Source organism: Labrus mixtus, chromosome 6 (genome assembly GCF_963584025.1).
Source record: "Labrus mixtus chromosome 6, fLabMix1.1, whole genome shotgun sequence".
Lineage (NCBI taxonomy): Eukaryota > Metazoa > Chordata > Actinopteri > Labriformes > Labridae > Labrus > Labrus mixtus.
The window spans coordinates 15,394,751-15,412,092 of NC_083617.1; the positions used below are offsets into that span (position 1 = coordinate 15,394,751).

Below are 17,342 nucleotides of genomic sequence, written 5' to 3' on the forward strand. Positions count from 1 at the left end.
AACAGACGCACTTGAAAGTCAAGGGCACGCACTTTAGTTTAATCCGTCTGGAAAGGTTAGCGCTCCGCCTGCTGCACGTGAATGAACGCCGGCAGACACAAAGCCGTTTCACATTACTGTCACTAAACACGTACAGCCTATAAACTTATAGTTCCAAAAGAAATCTATCCCTTTCCGATAGATTTTTTTTTTTTACAAGATGCCATTCCTCAGCTTGCAGCGTGTTTTTATCTTCATTATATATTTTTCTGAAACGCAAAATAAAGCAGATAGAACTGCCGACAAAACACGTGGCCTGTGCTTAAGGGTATTCAGAAACGTTTTGTTATTGCTAAAAATGGACCGAATGACGCCACCAATCTCTTTTGAGCGTAATGCACACACGTATCTGGTGGAAGGTCTGGGTAATACAATACGGTCAAACATTTTATGTCCGATAATGGATACTTCGAAAGTGTCCTATGGCTAAAAAAAACAAAAAACGGTTCCTATAACTTCTCCTGGTCCCTCGTTGTGATGCTGTAGTCACAGCAGCGGGTGCGCGCAATTACGCAACACCCCCGCCTGTCCTGTTCTAAATAACCGGATCAGCGTCTCTCCTCAGCCTCATCGGTCCTGCACCCAACCTGACACCGGCCAGCTCTCAGGTACGACACAGTAGTCTACTTGAAATTATGCATGCCTTTCGAAGATATACGGAAAATGAACGTTTATGAGGCTGCAGGCAGCGTTTTAGGAATGTTGTTGTGATGCAGAAAAGAGGGGCAGCCGGCTGGCAGTTAATACGCATCTAGGAGTAAGCGGGCAGATGATAGAACATGGCGGAGGGGTGACATTTCCCTTAAATCCTTCAGACATTAGATTTAATGCCGGCTGCAAAATTACCTCTCCTCTTTTCTGCTTCTTTGTCATCTTTTTTTTTTTTTTTTTTAAAGTAGAAGCGCACTGCGGCAGCTTCTGTGACGTTGTTTCACAGGGGAGAGTTAAAATACACGCTTGTAAATGGGTATCTTGTCCTGACACCGAGTTCACCTGAACGAGTCCAGCCAAGATCATGTGAGGATTCATGTTACAGTTAGAATGCAACTATCGGGCTTCTTTCCCTGGTACACACTAGATTCAGATCAAATTAAACCAAGCTCAGCATTCTAGGATGACTTGGTGCATATGTGAATCAGATTCCTTACACTTCAGATTAGAACCATAAAACTCCTGCAGAGTTGTCAACAGTCTGTGTACTCAGCCCTGCATTCACCTGTGAGAAATGCACTGCATCGACTGAGAAATGCTACAAAATGGTGGATTCAGGGTTTGGAGTGAAGTTGTAGTAAGTCAATGCTTGGCAAAGGAGGATGTGCTTGTAAACACCAGAGGCATTGTCTTGGTAAAAGCAAAGCGCGGCAGGAAGGACAGGAGAGCAGGCTGGATGTGAAAGATGAGAGCAGGCGTGTGTGGATGGATAGAGAAAGACAGGGTAGGAGGGGCAGAGGGTTTTGTGCTTTGCGCAGTTCAGTGGCCTTACTATTCTTAATCTTCTGAGATACACCATTTAGGAAAACATCTATTCCTGTTACCAAATACCCAGAGCCAGACAGAGTACAGCCAGGTTGTTTATGTCTCTTTCCCTCTTGCAGCGTGTTGCTGAAATTATTTTTGCATCAGATGACTCTCAGTGTTTTTAAACACTAGGCATTGTGATTGTTTTGCAGAATATCAAGCTGTGTGAGCTTTGACAGCCCTTCAACACCATTTCATTTCTAAATTAGAATCTCTCCACAAATTATTTGGGGTTTTTTTACACTTTAGTATTATGCTCAACCAATCTTTTGAATCTTTTGGGTCCGTTTTCTGTCCTGCAAACCGTCTGTGTTCCGTACCGGCTGTAACTTAACACTGGTTCTAGCAGACAGACTGTCTCGTGACTCCAGCCAGCCTCAGCAACAATGGGAAAGGAAAAACTCCACATCAACATTGTCGTGATCGGCCACGTGGACTCTGGAAAGTCCACCACCACGGGACACCTCATCTACAAGTGTGGGGGCATCGACAAGAGAACCATCGAGAAATTCGAGAAGGAAGCCGCTGAGGTAAGAGAGAGGGACAGACAAGGGGAGGTAGATGCCTTCTGGAATCCACTAACTCTTTTCCCTGAGATGCCCTCACCATGTCATACCCACTATGACCACACGACTGTGTGTTATGACTTTTCAGATGGGGAAGGGGTCGTTTAAGTACGCCTGGGTGCTGGACAAACTAAAGGCAGAGAGGGAGCGTGGGATTACCATCGACATATCACTGTGGAAGTTCGAAACTAGCAAGTACTATGTGACCATCATCGATGCCCCGGGTCATAGGGACTTCATCAAGAACATGATCACTGGGACCTCCCAGGTATGTAAACATGAGGATGCTCAGCCTTTTTTGTTTGCTTTAGATGCTGGCTTTACTAAATAGCTGTGATGACCTTTTGAAAGCCTATGTGCCTTTTTTAGAACGACTGACCGGTGAGTTTCATCAAGGTTAAAAGCAGAACTGGCTTTTAATACTTTGTAAATAACGTTGCATGTAACCGCAAAATTCATAATAAACACCATCCTGCAACAACATGTTTCATCAGGTTCCTATTAAACAACTTACTTTAATTTTTATGTTAATTCTTTAAAGTTTTTTTTCTGTTAGGTGTGCCACTTAGGAACTAATATCAAAGACATGGTGTTTAAACCTGCTGGGCACCAACAGTTCTTATGTTTTATCTTTTCATCTTCAGGCAGACTGTGCTGTGCTGATCGTGGCAGCTGGTGTAGGAGAGTTTGAGGCGGGTATTTCCAAGAACGGACAGACCCGGGAGCATGCCCTCCTGGCCTACACTCTGGGAGTGAAGCAGCTCATCGTGGGCATCAACAAGATGGACTCCACTGAGCCAAACTACAGCCAGAAGCGATATGAGGAAATTGTGAAAGAAGTGAGCACCTACATCAAGAAGATTGGCTACAATCCGGACACAGTTGCCTTCGTTCCCATTTCAGGCTGGAATGGTGACAACATGCTCGAGCCAAGCCCAAATGTAAGTAGGACAAATACGTCATGCAAATACGAATTAGTTTGAAATACACAGCCTTGAATTTGAATATAAATTTGTTTGGCCAGTAGAAGGGGAAGGAGTAGCTCAAAGGCTAGCTAGTTACTGTGACTATCATTTAGACTCCAAAGAAACAGTCCAGATAAAGTTTGCGTTTCAACTCTGTTCCCTGTCCCTTGAAAATGAATGTAGCAGTGCCTTTGTACTAGTTATGCATAATATTTCTATGTAACTAATGCCAAAATGAAGGGTAACAATAGTAAATACAAAGAGTCATACAATATAAAACTGAGCCAGTGTTGTTTTATCTAATAGTCCTGTTCATCAAACTTGTAAAATAAACTGTATTCTCTCTAGATGACCTGGTTTAAGGGATGGAAGATCAACAGAAAAGAAGGAAATGCATCGGGGACCACACTACTGGAGGCTCTGGACGCCATCCAGCCCCCCAGCCGTCCAACAGACAAACCTCTGCGTCTCCCCTTGCAGGATGTCTACAAAATAGGAGGCATGTAGCGCACTGGTTAAGAAATGTGGGAGAAGGGTGCTATTCCAAAAACACGTTATTTTCACTTGAATGTCCATTGTTGAATGGTCACTCTTCTGGACTTCTTCTCAGGTATTGGAACAGTGCCTGTAGGCCGTGTGGAAACTGGCACACTGAAGTCAGGAATGGTTGTGACCTTTGCGCCTGTGAATGTGACAACTGAGGTGAAGTCTGTGGAGATGCACCACGAGGCACTGACTGAGGCCCTACCTGGCGACAATGTGGGCTTCAATGTCAAGAATGTGTCAGTCAAGGATATCCGCCGTGGCAACGTGGCTGGCGATAGCAAGAACGACCCACCACAGGAAGCTGCCAACTTCACTGCTCAGGTAGACATTGCCAGGGATCTTTTTATTTCTTCCACGCCAGGTTTATTGTATTGGGTCTTGTTTATTCGGACAAAGAGAGAAGGTTTTAAATGAGAAAATAGTCAATGAACAAGCAAACTGCCAAGTCTTTGCAATGAACTTATTTGGCAGGAAGTAAATAATCGTTCTATTAATAGGGCATCCACGTTGTTCTGATTGCTTTGTAGGTCATCATCCTTAACCACCCTGGCCAGATCAGTGCTGGTTATGCTCCTGTGCTGGACTGTCACACAGCTCACATCGCCTGCAAGTTTGCAGAGCTCAAGGAAAAGATCGATCGACGCTCTGGCAAGAAGCTGGAAGACAACCCGAAATCCCTCAAGTCCGGAGACGCTGCAATTGTGGATATGATTCCTGGAAAGCCAATGTGTGTTGAGAGCTTCTCTGAGTACCCTCCACTTGGTAAGTTAAACGGTAGAACACAGAATCAAACCAGTTGGTAATCATACCAAATTGAAACATGACCCTCATATGTATTTGATTCCTCCTCTTCACCTCGTAGGACGCTTTGCAGTGCGCGACATGCGGCAGACTGTGGCCGTGGGCGTGATTAAGGGTGTGGAGAAGAAGGCCTCCACCACTGGCAAAGTTACCAAGTCCGCCCAGAAGGCCCAGAAGACCAAATGAATGTTGTGCTACTCTGCCGACCCCAAGGTCTCCCATGGCAGGACATCAGTCATCCAACTTCACCCTACAATTGGCTGCTTCAATTCAATAATCAAAGACTGGTTAATCATCACAATGCATCGCAAAAGCATTCGAAGGAAAGAACAACGTTTAGATTTGAAATCCTTGAAGCAGCAATTCATTTCAGTGGTTAGATTACCATTACGTACAATGTTATATCAAACAGATAGTCTTAATTGTGCACTGTTGATTTGATTCATGGCAATACCTTTCAGTCATATTGATATTAAGGTACTGAAATGTATCATCCCTCTAGCTCTTAGGAGTACAGGCACTGGTCTCTTAATGTGGTACATGTTGTCTTGCTTTTGTCGTTCGTTTGCAAATACATGGTGCTCTGTAGGAGTCTTTGGCCAGAAGCTAAAACTACGTTCCTTCCAGAAGTAGATTCATAGAGCTTTGTGATTTGTTGTGTTTAAGCTTTCAATAGCACCTAGGACAAGTGTTTCAAATGTATCCTTCCCAGGGGACTCCGAGTAGACCACCTGTTGATTCTTAACGCACTTTGATTGGAGTTTTGCTAACTTTGCACTTGCACAGGAGAAGCTTAATTTTTTTGCATAAGCTACTGCACCTTACTGTTAGTTGGCATGAGCCTCTTAGCAACATTAAACATGTTTCAACCAAAAACCTTTGACTGGGGTCTCAAATCACTTTTTCTGAGTGTGACTGTTGCAACCCAGTTCAAAAAAGGAAAAAGGGAAGCAACAAATAACCAGATCTTCTAAATAACATCATGAGTAATTATTAACAAGGAAGTAAAACAGTGAGATAAAAAAGTGAGTGCTGTTCAAATCAATAAACAGGGAAAACAAAAGGAGGACTCCAAACTATAGTTGAGAATACTATCTTTCTAATTAGTGCAACATCGGAATTCAATTAAAACCTAACTTCTCTTATGAAACCAAACTACAAAAACATAGCACCTCTAAACCCAGTGTCTCTAACAACAATGAATGCTCATGTGAGTGTGTAGATTTTCCTTAGGCTTAACTAGTCCTGAAAAGAAAGAGTGCTTAACTACAATACAATCCTTTGTCCACAAGATGTTGCTATTTGTCCATTTGTGGAATACCAAGTCGCTAAGAAGTGTGTCTTCATAGACTTGATGGAAATACTCTCAGTTTAACTGACAGATCAGTAACATTTTTCTCATTGCACCATCATGACTAGGAGGGGGAGAACATCTCTTTTCAAAAGTCCAGGAAAGGACTTTTTTTTAGAAGAGAGGCTGAATGGAAATGCAAAGGAAAGGAGAAGACATCTGTACTAAGCCCACAAAAGGAAGCCACTAAGCATCAAAAGACTCTACAAGCAACACTTTCACAAACATGTGCTGGCAGTGTCAGAATGACACAACAGTCTGCAGAGGGGATAACAAAGACTGAGCAAGATACACCAAACAACAGCACAAAGGCTTTGATAAAGGCTACAAAAGCAAAAGCAAACGATCACCAAAACAGTCTTCAGGTGACAAAGATGCAGCTAGAGGGCAACAAAGGGAACAAAAAAAATAATTTGATAAAGGTGACAAAAGCAAAACCATGTAATGGAAAGGGAAAAATCACCACAACGGTCTTCAGATGAGATGACAAAGATGCAGCCAGAGGCACCAAAGGACACCAAAAAGGATCGGACAAAGGCCTAAACAGAACAAACAAAAGCTTTTCTGCCACAAGAAAAGTGTGAGGACAAAGCCGAGGTGGACTCCGACCTCTTCAAAACTCTTGAAGATAAAGCAGTAGAGATCAGAGGCATCAGATGTGGTCAAACTAGTAGCAGATGTAATTGTGTATTTGTAACAGAACACTGTAGAAGAACCACTGCGTACTGGAAGTTTTTATGAAAATCTGAAGGTAAGTCACTTAAAAGTTCCCTCACACAAGCACTTGGTTTCATTTGGCCTTGTAAATAAAGGGTTAGTGGTCTATAAGTGGTGCAGGAACTCGCATTAAAGGAAATGTTTTCAAATGTTGCCATGATGTGTTTATTCAGATTTCTAATCCTGATCAATTTTGTGTTATGCTACCAATTCCTGTTGACTGAGTGACATTTGAACCATTTGGAGATGATGGAGCCTTTAACAGTGTGGCCTTAAAGTGTGGAAGGAGGGCAATAATTCAAGAGACCACCACTTTATCTGTCAGCAAAATGCTTGAGGAATTCAAGGAAGAAGTGAAGGCATTTTCAAAGAAATGTCCAAGTTAATACTTCACTTTTGACCTTTTAAATGTTATGAAATGGGCAGTTTATTCAATGCAGTTTGGGAACTAGCCACTGGCTGATGGGAACAAAATCCCCTTCCACTTTAAATATACTGCAACAGCAGTTACTTCAAGTCCTTTTTAGTTGTTGCTGTCTGTAAGACCTGAAGTCTAGTTACTATTGAATTAAAATATGGATTTAAATATGTTTAGAAAAATGATAAAGGATCATTCTTTTCTTTGAGGTTACAATCTGTAAAAGGCTATTGAAAGGGGGAAAACACCTACCGTAATACGGCCAGTAAAACAGCTTCATGTTTTTAAAGTCATATATAATAGAACTGGTTGCTTTATTTGAAAGCATTACTACACACCTAATAAGCTTATGTTGGTATCCTATAGTTTCACAAGTACTCACACATGATATTTACTTCACTCATCAAGCTCCAACAGGTGACTGATTTTGGAATAATAATTCTCTTAAAAACAGTACCTTACCCGGGACTCAGGAACACACATCACAGAAGCTGATGAAGCTCAGAGCCAGCCAGTCTGAAATTAAACAAATATGAACAGCAACATGAATATCAATCATTTACTGCACTAGTTTCCTTTAATCCAGTAGGGAATAAAAAACAACAGAACCCCAGGAGACACATCTTAAAGACATTGTTGAACTTGGTGTCATTACATTGATCTGAAATATATCAAATAAATCTGAATAAATTTGGCATTAAATTAGATCCTTCCTCTTGCTTCGCTGTGCAACACTGGTTTGGAAATAGAAGAAACTGTTCATGGATTTCAAGCACTTTCCAGGTTAATTTTCACACTTTACGAGTCAACATCAAAGAATGTCTGAAGGTTAGTAACATCAGCAAATTAAATGCAATCATTTTCATGTAATAGAGATGAACGTTAGAAATTAATTGTACATAGTTGATGGGCTTAAGGTCTGGTATTTTACTTGTAGTTGTTTAAGACTGCTCTAAATGGTAGTCAGTTTGCTTTGCTATCAAGATTCTGGCTATTTATCACCAAGTTTTTGTCAGAAGATCTGACACAGTGCTTCAGTAACAGTTGGAAATACTTACACTCCTGCATTCAGGTGTCAAAATCAAACCCACACACTCAGGTATGGCTCACATCAACAGCCAAAGAAACAGTGTCATTAAAATGAAATTGACTTGCCAAGACTTTGAAGCTTTCTCAATTTACAGTATGCAACTGCCAAATAAAAATGTGGGTAATGGACTTGGGCTTCTAAAGTGCTCTTCTGGGGATCGAACCCCCAACCTTCCATATGATAACCCACTGTACCGCTGATCCACAGCCCCTAGCTGCTGTATCAGTTCTCATTCTTCTGATTGAAATGGAAATATAAAGCTTGGCTTTGTTTTGATTTCCTTAAGATTTTTTGCCCCACATCTCATTAAGTCTTTCATGGCCAACAGGATGAAATCCTGTTCACGGTATGTAATGCTACGAAAAAAACTGTGGTTATAACCAGTGACAGCAAGATTTTAAATTACAAATCAAAAATAGCCTTTGGCATCCTTAAAGTAAACTCTTTCTTATAAACTGAGGAGTTATCAAGAGACACAAAGCAGGTTTAAACATCACTTCAACAGATGAAAGTTACAAAGACATTCACATATATACTTTGTTTCACATCTCTTTAAAAAGAGAATTTATTATACAGGTTATTTTCATCACAAATCAGAAAATGACAACAAAATGTTCAGGGTGATACTGCACACTGCTGTGGTTGGCGAGTTACAGGCTGAAGATTTACATCAAACTTGTGGATTTCAACATTTTTAAAACAGAAGGAAAACAAATAAAGGTGCATGAACTGCCTCCAATGATAATTGATGATGGTACAATGAAAAAAGGAAATAAAAGAATCCAAACAAAGAAAATGAATGACATATACATCCAAAAGAAGTTAGAACACAGGCGGTTTCAGATCCTGCTTCACTCTGCTTTGAGAGAAAAAACAAAAAGGGAAATGGATATTAGTCCCAAATTGTAAATAAATATTCCTTCAAAATACCAGCACATGAATTTCACCTGTTTCTACTTCTACCAAACTTTCAGCTTATTGTCTTATGTTAATAAGTAGACACTTTGTTGAATGTGTTGACTTACATTAACAATCATGCATTAGAATCCCCAGTTTTGACCTCGATCCCTGCCTCCTCTTCCTCCAAAATCTCTCCCTCCTCCTCCTCCTCCCCCTCTTGGACCGTACGCCTCCTTCTCCCTCTTGTGCTTCTCGTATCTCTCTGCCATAAGAACCAGCTCCTCAGGGACCTCCTGCAACATGTCATCATGGTTTGTCACTTTATATATATATATGTAACCTAGAATAAAAGTTATTTAAATGTGCACTATGTAGTTTTAGTAGAGACATTTTTAAGTTAGAGAAGTGTACAGATTCTGTGGTATGTGTTCATAACTCGATATATAAACTGTCCTCAGAGGAAAATTTGGTCTCTGTAACAGTTTGAAGATAAAATGTTATGTGAGAAGTTATGGTGGGGGGCCCGCAACAGTGACACTGTAAATCTCCTGGTAGCTGTTTAGCTCCAAACACTTTTCCAGGGACCCATTTTTTTCTTTGAGTAAAGTGTGTGCATTAAGTTCAGAAAATAAAGCATAGAATTGTTTCACTTCTTCAACTTTCCAATTTCACCACCAAAACTCCATAGTTCACCTTTAAGCATTCAAATAAGAGCACAAACACATTCTTCACATTTAGTTTTTTAAATTCATCTCAGCTATCAAAGGTTGCCAATACTTCATTGGAACAGTTATTCCTGATTTACTGACTTAGAGCCACAAAGAGGACAGAACCAGATTTGTATTTCAAATAACTATTTGGTGATTTCATCCGAAGTGCCATTCTGTGATTATGTTTTCTATGAAGTGAAAACCACTAAAGCTCTCTACGATTATTAACAAAACGCTCCTGGTTAGTCTACTGTTAAAATAGAATGATACTTCTATTTAAATGTTAAATGCTAACCTGTCCTGCTCGCTCCAGGATTGGAATAAGCTCAGCGGCCATCCTCCAGTTTTCCCTTGTTACCAGGGTAACTGAAGCACCTGACCGTCTGAAAGATAAATGCATTAACATCTCAAACTAACCAAAGAACAGCAGCAGAACACTTGGCCGTGATTTTCCTACATGTGATCCCTGCAAAACACCAAACACCCTTACCCTGCTCGTCCAGTGCGGCCCACGCGATGCACATACTCTTCTATGTTACGTGGGAAGTCGTAGTTAAAGACGTGTGTGATGTCATGAACATCCAACCCCCGAGATGCTAAGTCTGTGGCGACCAGGATACGAACTCGACCTGGGGTAAAAATTCTGCAATCAATTTGATTGTTCAGCCTAAACTTCAGATGCTTTAAACACTTAAGTTTAAAATCTTCTTTAAGGTGATTTTGGGTCCTGTACTCTCTTTGAAGTCCTTGAGGGCCTCTTCACGGTCACACTGCTCACGGTCACCATGCAGACTTTGCACAGCCATACCCTGCAGACACATGTCACTGGACAGGTCGTCAGCCCTGAGATTGCAAGCAAGGAGCCACAGATGAATTTGATAGTTTACATGTGGTAAACTTCTTTTTATGAAAATGCAACAACAAGCAGCATGCTGGTGACTCTACTTACAAAATCTTCTTGCCAACGAAGACGAGGACTTTATCGTCAGGCAGCATATTTCTGATAAAGTCAAACACATATGACTTTTTCTCCTCTTCACGGACTATCAGCACTGTCTGCTGCACTGTGTTGACTGCCTAGGACCCAGAGGAACACAGGAAGCATGCAAATATTCATATAGGATCACAATATTCACCTCACAAGAGCAAAAAGAGGATCGTGAAGATACATTTTAGTCTTCTATTGTCTAATTAGCAGTCTATGACAAGAAACAGTGGTTTCACTATTATTCATTTGGTTTACTGGGTGCATCCAAGACCAAGCACCCGGTCAACATACTAATTAACTGTATTTATCTCCACTAACCGCCAAGTCCAGGGTGCCCACATAAACCATCATGGGGTTCTTTAGGTAGGTATTTGCCAACCGTCTCACACCAGGGGGCCAGGTGGCGCTGAAAAACATTGAGGTAATCTTAAAATTACTTTCTTTTCAATTCTAAAGTGTGCACCTGACAACGTTTGCCAGCAAACCTAAAAAGCACTTATTTAAGGAAGAGTAACAACAAAAGGAATAAATTAATGCAGCAGTTCTTCTGTTCTTCTTATGCTTAGTGAAATATGAAATAATAGACAGTTGTGAAATGGAATACAGTATATCTATCTTTTTATGACACTTTCCTTTAGAGGTTTTTTTTAAATGGCATGATGGAAAATTTATATAATATATACACGATAACACTATCTGAAAACAGTGCAAGGAGTACTGACCAACACAGGATAGTATGGATTCTGTAAGTGTGCTCTGTTGACTCTTTCAATAACGTGACGACATTCACTTACAGTACTTCATGTCACGGGACTGATTACCTGGTCATGACAGTCTGGCGGTCTGGGCGGATGTCCAGGAGGATCTTCATAATCTGGGGCTCAAAGCCCATATCGAGCATACGGTCAGCCTCGTCCAGCACCTTTTTTTGTGTGTGTGATCAGAGTAGTTATTAAAAACCATATCCTCATGTACTGCTATACACAATATGTACAAAAACAGACAAAGCCCATACATGACACAACGTTTTTTTTGCTTCACTGATTCGATTCGGGTAAATATTTGAGGACTTTGAAAAAATGAAACCTTTAAAGGTGAAACTTTTATTATGGACAGAGCACTACCCAATTGTTCAATCCTCCTTGCACAAGAACAAAGACGTATACAAACAACTGACCAAGTAGGTGATGGAGCTGAGGTTGATGAGCTCATTCATCTGTAGATCATTTAGTCGGCCTGGTGTGGCGATCACTATGTCCACGCCGCCCTTCACCAGCTTGATCTGGGCTCTCCTATCCCCTCCACCATAGATACAGATACTGAGGAGGGACAGATTTAATAGTCATAGTCCTGTTGCTTTAAGATAACCGTATATAATTGATTGTAAGCTTGTCATTAAAACGGTTTGATAAAATAGGACTGCTAGACCTCTTGTAGCTCTTGAAGCGGTACTTTTTGCACTCAGTTTCTATCTGCAGGGCCAGCTCTCTGGTAGGAGTCAGCACCAACATGCCTGGACCCCCCCACTCAGCTCTAGGTCTGTCATTGAAGCGAGACAAAAAGATGGAAGGAGTTTGACAGACAATCATGCACAATTAGCAAAGCTGCGTATCGCTACAAGAAATAAAAAAACAACAGTACTAGAGTATGACTGATAAAAGAATAAACTCACATAGCCTGTCCCTCCATGTGGATGAACCCCGGCAGCAGGTAGGCTAGGGTTTTCCCTGTTCCTGTCTGAGCAATAGCTATCAGGTCCTCCCCAGTCAGCAACACAGGCCAGGCCTGAGACTGGTGACAAGACAGAAAATCATCATAATACACTTATGTAATAACAAAGAGTAAAAGTTCAAGTTCATTACACAAAACTAGAGCTGTATCCATCTCACGTGTTTTCATTCACATCAAAGGCAGGTCATCCTTGCTTTTAAATAACAACATTTTATCCAGGAAACATAATGAAAACGTTTTGTGTCTGCACTCTGGGGCTTCAAATGTGTTTTTATTGAAAAAGAAACGGTCACAGTGATCTTGATCTTTATGGATTTGGTTTATCTTTGAGTCCTGGAGGACATAACAAAACAAATATTGGGTCATTTGGTTTTTGTTAATAAATGAAAATAAGTTGTTAACAGCAGATGGATTACGTTTTTTTAAATTGATCTTGTCTGTTCAATGTCAAACCAACATAACTATCAACTACAGCTGTGTTAGATTTCATCATTATGTCCCTCAGTGGAGAATGTGGGTCTACTGTTTGTAATAAATTCAGCAGTAATACAACAAGGGTTTAGCGATAAGTTACTAAATACATTTGTGGAGTGTCAGGCTCATACCTGGATGGGAGTTGGTTTGACAAAGCCAACACGTTCAATATTTTCCATGATCTCTGGATAGGGCTCAAACGCCTCCAGGAAGGTGCGGCAGGGATTGGGGATTGGCCTCTTCTTCCCCTCCTCTTTCAGGTCATCCACAAAGACATTGTTATTCTCTTTCCTGCAGATTAAAAAAAAACACACAACAAAAATAAGTAAAAGTGGAACTATGCAAAAGTGCAATCGTGAACTTCAAACAAGACAAAAGTTCTGGACAAGGATAAATACGAAATGTGCGTAACTGCTGTTTATATTTAAGAGACCACATCTGGGCAAAACTTCACTGTTTTTCCTACCACCACACAAATCAGCTGTATTTTTCATTGTTTCCAAGCTGGACAAAGGATGTTCTTTCACTTTCAGGTACCACTGACAAATTAAAGACAATCAGACTGGTCGGTGTGATAAATTCACTGAAAAAGTAGACGGTTTGTCATTTTAAAGAGCCTGTGAACAGTATTCTTTTTTTTTTTTTTTTCAGCCAGCTTTACCTCCACTCACTGACTTCCTCCTCTGTGAGCATGGAAACACTTTCTGCCTCAGTGTAAAAATGCTTCTTCAATGGTGGGAGGTCTGAAGAAAGTTGCAAAAGATCACAGAAATGGTTTTAGGAAATGAATAACACCCATTTCACTGTGCAATTAAATGCTAGCATCATATCACAAGCCATTCAATGTAAGCTTGTAACTACAAACAGGCTAGCACAGACAATTTTAAATGAAACACTTGAAGGGTTTTACATGAGCATTGGCTCTTGATTTTACCATTTTGTATTCAAAACAGGGACTCGTTAAAAACAAGAATCGATTCAAGTCAAATGAAAACCAAACCTACTCAATGGTAGAGTGGGCAACATTTCCCTGGTTTGGTGTGTTTCAGGTGAACATGTCCAAACCTCCATTGAAGCTGAAGGTCCGTTATTCTTTAACATAGTCTTTTTTTTTTAAATTTCTAATCTGAAATCCAGAATCCTGCTAAATAATGAAAACAGTAAACGTGTGGACTGCAGTTGATGTAGATCACTTGAAACCTGAGCTCTCACCCTTCCACTTCATGGCAGCATACTTGTCCTTGTTCTCCCGGATGGCGTTCCAGTCTATGCTTTCACTGGGCTGGACCTCGCTTGCAGTGTGCAATGCTGTAGCAGACCACACAGAGCCTTTACTAACTCCTCCATAACCTCCTCCTCTGTTGCCTCCTCCATCACTTCCTCCTTCTCCTCTGTAGTAGTCCCCACCCTTACCTGGACCTGAGAATAAGAGCATTACACCAAAAGAGATTAAAGGTAAGTGGAACTCAATTCAATTCAGAAAACTTGATTTGTTCCCAGGGGGCAATTCAAAGGCACATAGAGCAGTAGCGTGAAGCCCTTGCTGATATGCTTTAAGAAGCCATTCAACCAAAGTTGAGTCATTACTTGTAAGTCAGCAGCAATGGACACACCAACTACATTTAGTGGACTGTGCCTGTATTTTTGTTTTGTTTGTTTGTAATAGTCCTTGGCAGCAAGCTTGTTGTGTTTTCCCAAAATTGAGGTTTAGGAGGGTGTTTAGCTACTCCACCTTTGTTTGCTATTGAATAATGAAAGCTGAAACACTTTGAGATTCGTTTATTGACGACTTTTTAAACGATTAACTAGAGTGTTACCTTAACCACATTGGCTAAAATGTTGCTTGTCTTTTGGATTGACATCTACTGGCTTTTAATAATTCTTAAATGGCATCTCAGCTGCTAATTTAAATCTGAACTCAATAAGAACTTAATGACTATGTTGCCCAGTCTTCTCTAACTTTATCCACACTTGATAAGATCACAGCAACTTGGCTTGGGGATCAAATTACCTTCTAAATTTTGTGGATTTGATAAGGCACATGTATTACAGTTCTGCGCTTTGGTTCCTGACAGTAACATATATCATTCAGGATTAAACCTCAGTGAGATTTTAAGATACGCTCAGGAGTCTGTATATTGTGTTTTATTTGACACTGACCGGATGCTCTGTTTGTTTTCTTGTCTGACTTCCTGTGGGGGTTGGTATACTCTGTTTAGCTTGACATGTACTTGTAGCGGGCTCCGTCAAAAATAGACTCGGTGCGTCTTTGGAACGAGCAAATGTCACTGCTAGCACGCTCCTGAGACTGAAACACAATCATTGACTAGAGAGCCAAAGAACAGCGCTTTAGGCCCACAAAGGACCAGGGGGCTTTCAGAGACTATGTGAGAATTGTGAGTAAGCATCTGTTGCATTTGATAATACAAGTTTTATGTTCAATTTGAGATGCACAACTGCCAATAAATAATTGAGCATCAAAATTTTTCTAGAAATACATAGCTCATACCACTGCGAAAACGAGAGCTGCCATCTGCAACCAGTTCTTCAATCATTTCCTTAGCCTTCTGCTGAGCATCTGAGGACCCAAAGATAAGCACTTCACCCTCATCGTCTCCATTGTTTATCTAGAAAAGAGACAAGCAGTTGCACACAGGGCATTATAGCCAATATGAGAAATACATGATTCAACATGCATGTTATCTAAAATGTAAATACATATTTATACATAAGTCTGTAACCCACACTTAAATCTTCCTGGTGGATCCAGTTGAAACAACAACATGCAATAACCATCACCTTGCTCATACCTTGTAAAGGTTTTGTACTATTCAGATATTATATTTAATAAAAAAAAAAAAAGATGGTTTCTAATGAACCCAGAAACTTTTAGGACTTGTTTGTCATTCAACTGATTTGATTCTGGTCTTTGAAAGTGAATTTCATCCATAAGAGGATTTTACAACGGTCTGATTTTCAAAGAGCAACTTCAAATTGTTAACTGTATGTTTGTGTTGCAGGTTTTGTTGGAAAAAAGTAAGCAGTAAAGAAATCTTGCTGTAAAAACAGCACTTAACAAGCATACTAAGTCAGTCTTAGCCAAATTTAGACAAGATATAACCTAATTTCTAGTTGGTGGGAAAAAGGCAGATTCAATTTTAAAGTGAAAATGACATCAGCCCAGCACTGGTCAGTTCATTAATAAATGAGCTTTTAAGTTTTTACAATGACAAAATGTACTTGCCTTGATTCTTGCACCACTGCTCTCTTCAAGTTCACGGATTTTAGCTCCTCCACGACCTTTAACAAGGTTACAATATATTAAAACTACATAAATAAAATGACTTTACATGAGTAGTAACAACATTTGACACATAAATAAACTATGGTTTACGTCTAAGGAGGTAATACACAAGTAAGCTGGTTTAACAGCAAGGTGTAATTTATAAAATAAAATAAAATTGAAGCCAGGCTGATTTAGCAGTGTGGTCCAATAAAGACTGAAAAATGTTTAATAAGGTCACTTTTGAAAAGAAAAGTGTTACAAGAAAGTCCCAACCAATAATCCTTCCAACTAAGGCATTCTCCACGTGTATCGTCACAGGTGAGTTGTAGTTTTCATGATCAAAGGTTCGTCTTCCCGGCGGGCCTTCGCGCTCCGTGCTCCAGGGAAACGGACGACCTTCGCCCCCGTCCCTCCAGCTTCTTGGCTCGGTACCACGATGCGCTCTCCACTCTCTTGGGGCTCCAAACCTGGCGCCATTTCTTACACCGAAAGAAACATTTCCCTTGAGACCGTCACTGCACGGCGGTTTCCATTCATTCGGAGAGGACTTTGTTACAGGCTTGTAGATAGCAACGCCGTCAGAGGTGTACTCATCTTCCCAGTCGGCCATTTTTAATTTCCCGTCCCACCTGCGAAGCGCGAACTAGCTACATCGCAATTAACTGTCGAGCTGTCAATCAAGACAGTGTTGACTTCACTTCCTCTCTTCCTACTTTGATCCATAGACTGTAAAATCTGACGAGATCATGACGAATATTATAAATAAGGACTGTAGTTTATGTATTTATTTTAAATAATTTAACATAAAAAGGTAGTAAATTGAAACAAAAAAAACCACAGCATCAGATATAAGTGAATTGTAGAATATAAGAATATAAGACCCTATTAGTTCCTTAGCAACACCCTGATGGCAACATGACATTTTGTGACCCTAGTTAGTCTGAAAAGTGTTAGTGTTTGTGTATTTGCAAATACTTTTTGGGGAAAAAAAGAGCCAATAAGACAAAACAGTTGAGTTAATTTGTTCTTTATTAATGTATAATAAAATTACTTTTGCATTTGTCACCCAGAGAACATTATGTGCACTTTAATAAATTAATTTCAAAGAAATAATAAATGTTAACATCAAACTTTAAGGCCAGTTGTGTAATAAATTGCTGTTTAAGCAGTAGGGAGAGGGTATCATTGGCCATAGGAGCCTAATAATGTCGGTGGCTGAAGCTACTTAAGTGAAATGGATGC

The 17,342-nt window shown here is 40.3% G+C and overlaps 2 protein-coding genes across 4 annotated transcripts; one reads left to right on the plus strand and one right to left on the minus strand.

The window, feature by feature from the left end:
* The first annotated feature begins 488 nt into the window (after window positions 1–488).
* On the plus strand, window positions 489–5,311 carry eef1a1a (eukaryotic translation elongation factor 1 alpha 1a). 2 transcript variants are annotated; one of them, XM_061040225.1, is made up of 9 exons: window positions 489–647; window positions 1,907–2,087; window positions 2,212–2,391; window positions 2,768–3,064; window positions 3,437–3,587; window positions 3,699–3,955; window positions 4,162–4,396; window positions 4,497–4,912; window positions 4,953–5,311. In XM_061040225.1, exons 2-8 carry the CDS (start codon window positions 1,944–1,946, stop codon window positions 4,619–4,621), a joined length of 1,389 nt encoding a protein of 462 aa, XP_060896208.1. In that variant the 5' UTR covers window positions 489–647; window positions 1,907–1,943; the 3' UTR covers window positions 4,622–4,912; window positions 4,953–5,311. The 2 variants fall into 2 exon arrangements, with proteins under 2 accessions (XP_060896208.1, XP_060896209.1); XM_061040226.1 differs by having other exon boundaries at window positions 526–647; window positions 1,904–2,087.
* Window positions 5,312–8,492: 3,181 nt separating this feature from the next.
* Window positions 8,493–16,713, minus strand: ddx43 (DEAD (Asp-Glu-Ala-Asp) box polypeptide 43). Of its 2 annotated transcripts, none has more exons than XM_061040228.1 (17): window positions 16,374–16,713; window positions 16,059–16,114; window positions 15,324–15,441; window positions 14,027–14,233; window positions 13,476–13,557; window positions 12,946–13,105; window positions 12,282–12,400; window positions 12,038–12,148; window positions 11,787–11,928; window positions 11,431–11,531; window positions 10,928–11,015; window positions 10,571–10,698; window positions 10,355–10,464; window positions 10,112–10,250; window positions 9,917–10,004; window positions 9,037–9,204; window positions 8,493–8,867 (listed from the first exon to the last, which is right to left on the minus strand). In XM_061040228.1, the coding sequence occupies exons 1-16, from the start codon at window positions 16,708–16,710 to the stop codon at window positions 9,052–9,054; spliced, it is 2,139 nt and encodes a 712-aa protein (XP_060896211.1). In that variant the 5' UTR covers window positions 16,711–16,713; the 3' UTR covers window positions 8,493–8,867; window positions 9,037–9,051. The 2 variants fall into 2 exon arrangements, with proteins under 2 accessions (XP_060896211.1, XP_060896210.1); XM_061040227.1 differs by having other exon boundaries at window positions 8,493–8,870.
* Window positions 16,714–17,342: the final 629 nt, after the last annotated feature.

Excerpts from the sequence above, each read along its gene's own strand:
- ddx43 (XM_061040228.1), bottom strand. The coding sequence starts at position 16,710 with ATGGCCGACTGGGAAGATGAGTACACCTCTGACGGCGTTGCTATCTAC. Across the intron at positions 11,532-11,786 it reads TCAGCTCCATCACCTACTTG|GTGCTGGACGAGGCTGACCG; the intron begins GTCAGTTGTTTG and ends ACACAAAAAAAG. Across the intron at positions 10,251-10,354 it reads CCTCAAGGACTTCAAAGAGA|GTCGAGTTCGTATCCTGGTC; the intron begins GTACAGGACCCA and ends TTTTTACCCCAG.
- eef1a1a (XM_061040225.1), top strand. The coding sequence starts at position 1,944 with ATGGGAAAGGAAAAACTCCACATCAACATTGTCGTGATCGGCCACGTG. Across the intron at positions 3,588-3,698 it reads GGATGTCTACAAAATAGGAG|GTATTGGAACAGTGCCTGTA; the intron begins GCATGTAGCGCA and ends ACTTCTTCTCAG. Across the intron at positions 3,956-4,161 it reads CTGCCAACTTCACTGCTCAG|GTCATCATCCTTAACCACCC; the intron begins GTAGACATTGCC and ends ATTGCTTTGTAG.